Genomic DNA, 5,065 nt, shown 5'->3' with positions numbered 1-5,065 from the left:
ACACAACATCTTTGTTGGTATGTGGTGCTGAGGATCGAACCCGGGCCACACGCATGCCAGGCGAGCGCGCTACCGCTTGAGCCACATCCCCAGCCCCGTTTAATGAATTTTCTAAAAATGCATTTTAAAATTTGATTTTACTTAAAGTTTTAATTTATCGTTTTAGTTTCTATTATTAAGCCTGCCTAGGTAGAAAAAAATGTGTATATGTTATACTAATTATTTTGAGATTACTGTGAAATGACGACTAGAATGCTCCCTTTTCTGAAACTGTAGCCCCTTTCTCCAATGTGAAAGTTCTTATTAAAGTCGTTCCTAGGTGTAACTTTATGCATGTGTAATTTGGTTTTTCACTAAAATTTTGTATTTCTTTTCTGCATTCAGTGATTGCTTTCTTTATTCCCATGGAATTTGTAAGATCCTCTCATTAGAGTGGCTTAGTTTAGCTGTCAAGTCTCTAGGGCATTCAATTGCAGATAAATGACTAAAAACGCCAGCCTAACAGCATTTTTATTAACAGATGGCGGAAAACAAACGTCTTTGGAGAAGAACCGAAGGGAACGGGTTAAAGGGTCAATAAACAATTATTATCCTGCTTAAACTGGGGGTTTCTCATCAGATTCCTACGGGGAGCTGCTCGCCCATCTAGGGGAACCACGACACCCCAACAGACACTCCCCCCTTCGGAGGACCAGGTAATTGTCCCCCAAAGGAAGGGTTCCTACAGGCATTGAATGGTCAAATCCTAGAGTTGTGGGAGTGATTCTGAGGTTCGGGCTGAGGGCTAATTGAGAAGAAAACTGGGAACTCTAACTCCTGCTGCTGCCCGGGTGCTGACCGCCGGGGGCGAGCGCCTAATGCAGGTTGTCAGCCCCCTTGGCCAGGAATAGAGGGGTCCTCTCTCCTTTCCACTCTTCTCGGTTGCTGCCCCCTCCTGCGGGCGAACTTTCTCTCCGAGCAGAGCTGATTTCCTAGGCTTTCTTTCCCTTCCCTCGGCTGCGCTCTGACGTGCACACCATGTGACAGGCCCCCTTCTGCTATAAGCCGAGGAAAGGTCCGCCCTCTTCTGGACTCAGCCCCGGCCTCGCCAAGCTCTGTTCCTAGACTCTCACGCGTTCCGCGCCCTCCAGGGCGGCCGGGGCTCGGACTCGCCCACCCAGGCCCAGCCACCCCCTCCCCAACTGACGCGACGAGAGGCTCTCTCGGAGGAGAAGGTCAAGTCCTCCGCGCCGGCCGGGTGCACGCGGAGCACAGGGTGCGCAGAAACCGCGCGGTTGCAGAGGCGGCGCAGGAGTTGCAAAGTCGGAGCGCAAGACTCCGCCACCGCGCGGCAGCCCCAGCAAAGCTAGGGCAGCGGCGGCGACCCCAGCGTGGCTCCCCCGGGCCAGGACCGCCGCCCGGGAGCCCGGCCCGGGGGCCGAGGGAGGCCGGAGTCCGGCGCCCCTATGCGCCGCCCCGCCGCCGCGGTGCCACAGCTATGACCCTGAGCACGGAGATGTCCGATGCCTCCGGCCTCGCCGAGGAGACAGACATCGACGTGGTGGGGGAGGGCGAGGACGAAGACGACGAGGAAGAGGAGGACGACGACGAGGGCGGCGGTGACCGGCCCGGGCTGGCTGTCCCCGCACAGCGGCGGCGGCGGCGCTCCTACGCTGGAGAGGACGAGCTCGAGGACCTGGAAGAGGAGGAGGACGATGATGACATCTTGCTGGCCCCGCGGACAGGAGGTTCCCCGGCAGCTCCAGGCCCGGCCCCGGCAGTGGGCACCGGATCCGGTGGGGGCGGCACCGCGGGCGCGGGCGGCGGCGGTGGCGGGAGCACGGGTAGCGGCGCCAAGAACCCACTGGTGAAGCCGCCCTACTCCTACATCGCGCTCATCACCATGGCCATCCTGCAGAGCCCCAAGAAGCGGCTGACGCTGAGCGAGATCTGCGAGTTCATCAGCGGCCGCTTCCCCTACTACCGGGAGAAGTTCCCCGCCTGGCAGAACAGCATCCGCCACAACCTGTCCCTCAACGACTGCTTCGTTAAGATTCCCCGCGAGCCGGGCAACCCGGGCAAGGGCAACTACTGGACGCTAGACCCCGAGTCCGCCGACATGTTCGACAACGGCAGCTTCCTGCGCCGAAGGAAGCGCTTCAAGCGACAGCCGCTGCTCCCGCCCAACGCCGCGGCCGCCGAGTCGCTGCTGCTGCGCGGTGCGGGGGCCTCGGGCGCCGGGGGAGACCCGGCGGCCGCCGCGGCACTCTTCCCGCCGGCTCCACCACCGCCCCCTCACGCCTACAGCTACGGCCCCTACGGCTGCGGCTACGGCCTGCAGCTGCCGCCCTACGCGCCGCCCTCCGCCCTCTTCGCGGCCGCGGCGGCCGCGGCGGCCGCAGCCTTCCACCCGCACTCGCCCCCGCCGCCCCCGCCACCACACGGTGCGGCCGCCGAGCTGGCCCGGACCGCCTTCGGCTACCGGCCGCACCCGCTCGGCGCCGCCCTGCCCGGCCCCCTGCAGGCCTCGGCGGCCAAGGCGGGCAGTCCGGGCGCCTCCGCGCTGGCGCGCTCGCCCTTCTCCATCGAGAGCATCATCGGGGGCAGCCTGGGCCCCGCCGCTGCCGCCGCCGCCGCCGCGCAGGCCGCCGCCGCCGCGCAGGCCTCGCCCTCGCCCTCGCCGGTGGCAGCTCCGCCCGCTCCCGGCTCGGCGGGAGGCGGCTGCGCGGCTCAGGCGGCAGTGGGCCCGGCCGCCGCGCTCACTCGCTCCCTCGTGGCTGCAGCTGCCGCCGCCGCCTCCTCCGTCTCCTCGTCGGCCGCCCTGGGGACTCTGCACCAAGGGACTGCCCTGTCCAGTGTGGAGAACTTTACTGCTAGGATTTCAAATTGTTAATAACGCTATGTTAGCGCGCTTGAGAAAGAGAAGGTAGGAATCCCGGCTCCTTTTTTTTTTTTTTCCTCCATCTCGGTGGTTTGGTGTTTTGTTGGCTCCTACTGGCCCCTCTCGACCTCGCGCTCCCATTTTCTCGGCTTCGGATTCTCGGATGAGACTTTGGCGACCGCGCGGGTACGCTTTTTGGCTCTGCGGGTCCCTCTATTTATGCAAAGTCGTCCTATCCTGCAGCCCCCTACCCAGACTGGGGAGGAAGAGGGTGCTGGTGGGGATTCTCCTTGTCCAGGCACTAGGGGCTTCCTTGACTTTGGGCAAACTGAAAAAAAAAAAAAAATCTAAGCCTTTTTGAGGTGTAGAGATTCTCAGGTTCAGGCGTTTAAGATCAATAACGTTCAAATGAATAATAATACAAAAACAGTAAAGGGCTTGAAGAATGCCTTTTATTTGAGGATACTTGTCTGGTGTACTTTTTCATGAAAAGGAAAAAAATGATTAACATGTTTACACAAGAAACAAAATTCAAAGTTATCATTTCTTATTTTAACCTGTGTTTTGTATCATAATAGATATGCTGAATTTTTATTTTGTACTTACTATGTATTCTTTACAAGGAGTATTGTAAATTTTACTGGCAATTATTATTGTACTATTGTAAGATTTTTACACTTTTTCAGAAATAAAATGCTTAATTTTCAAAGTAAATCTGCTGAAGTAATTGGCTTCAGTTGTCCCCTTCTTAGTTTATTTTCTATTAAGAAAAAGTTATATATGGGATAAGTAGGAATTCAGCATAGAATAGACTTAAATATTATTGTCAAAGAGATTTTAACAAAAGTATCATATCATGATTTTTCATTTAAACTTCCTAAGTAAAAGTCATTGCAGATGAGAAATTATATTTAAATGATTACAAATAAGCTACTTTGCTATACATTTCAAAAGCTGATTCTACTCTATCTTAAGACCATTGAGACATTTTAAAACTGAAGCCACCTACCCTGAGATAATTTTATAGGAATTTGAAATCTTATTTTTAAGCTTTCCACTTCATTTGATTTCCACTTGCTTTTCAGCACAATATTGCTTATATATGCAAAAATGATACAAGATAATATTCTGTAATGGAAACAAAACAGCAAAGAGGCAGTTTCTAGTTTAACATTCTTGATAGAAAAATAAATCAGTAGAGACAATCATCAGTAAAAGCTTTAAAGTCTTGAATGAGCAAGTATCTGAATAAAAAAAACCCATATTTGATACTTCTAGCATGTAAAGTTACCATTTTTTCAGATAAAAGGGATTTCAGAAATTACATAAAGGGGTTTTTTAAATCTTAAAAGGCAAACATTGAAATTCTAGCTTAAGTGAATAACTTAAGAAATCCTCAACTTTAGCATATGTTTTAAAGAATTAAAAATAAAAATGCATCAAGTGTTTATTGAGCTAATTATACAATTTGAGTGACTTAAGATGTCTTTTTCCCCCCAAGTTTCAAGTCATTAACTAATTGTGTCCAATTTCTTTTTCTTACAAATACTGTGAAACTAGTTTTGATAGCTAATAACAAATGTTATTATGGGCTCTAAATAAAACCAAGGCATATTTAATACATAATTTGAATGCCTAATATCAGTGGAAATTAAATGACTTTTTTCAATTTCCATAAAATATCTGGACAGGCTGAAGACCTGCAGATTTAACTTCCCAAATTAATGAACTCTACGGTAGAGGCCAATATTTTTAAGTAATATTCACTCTTGATTCCCTATCCTTTCATCCCTTTTAAGGAGGAAAAAACCGACTCTCACAGCCTTTAAATTAAGTTCTGCTTGTTTGGAAGAAGTTAAATAAAAGGTTAGAGTAAACACACTCACCCTCAAACTTACCACTAAATATATAGCTACAAATTGAAATACTGCTAGACCAAAATCCTAAATGCAAAGTTCCTTGTACCCTAGCCAGGCTAAGAAGAGAAGGAGACATTGGACCCGAGAATGTCTGGAACCCACACCCAGAGATGCAGAGGCTTTAGCAGGCGAAATCCAAAGGGCGGAGACAAGGCTGGCGCACCTTGTGGCCTTCTGTAAAGCAGGGATCTGGAATTTAGATCTAAAAGTAATTACAAAAGGGGCCAAGAACAAAACCGTATTTTTTTTTTTTTTTTTTTTTTTGCTTTTGTTTCTGTTTTGCATG

General features: G+C 50.8%; 1 protein-coding gene across 1 annotated transcript; it reads left to right on the top strand.

Moving 5' to 3' along the window:
* Positions 1-1,064: 1,064 nt before the first annotated feature.
* FOXD1 (forkhead box D1) lies at positions 1,065-3,512 on the top strand. The gene has a single exon (XM_081308984.1). It carries the CDS (start codon positions 1,478-1,480, stop codon positions 2,870-2,872), a length of 1,395 nt encoding a protein of 464 aa, XP_081165110.1. The 5' UTR covers positions 1,065-1,477; the 3' UTR covers positions 2,873-3,512.
* The last annotated feature ends 1,553 nt before the right edge of the window (positions 3,513-5,065 follow it).

This window comes from Spermophilus citellus (assembly GCF_964194105.1).
Source record: "Spermophilus citellus genome assembly, chromosome: 1".
NCBI lineage: Eukaryota > Metazoa > Chordata > Mammalia > Rodentia > Sciuridae > Spermophilus > Spermophilus citellus.
This window is presented reverse-complemented; position numbering and strand designations above follow the sequence as displayed.

Bases quoted from the DNA above. Each gene is read 5' to 3' on its own strand.
- FOXD1 (XM_081308984.1), top strand. From the start codon at position 1,478: ATGACCCTGAGCACGGAGATGTCCGATGCCTCCGGCCTCGCCGAGGAG.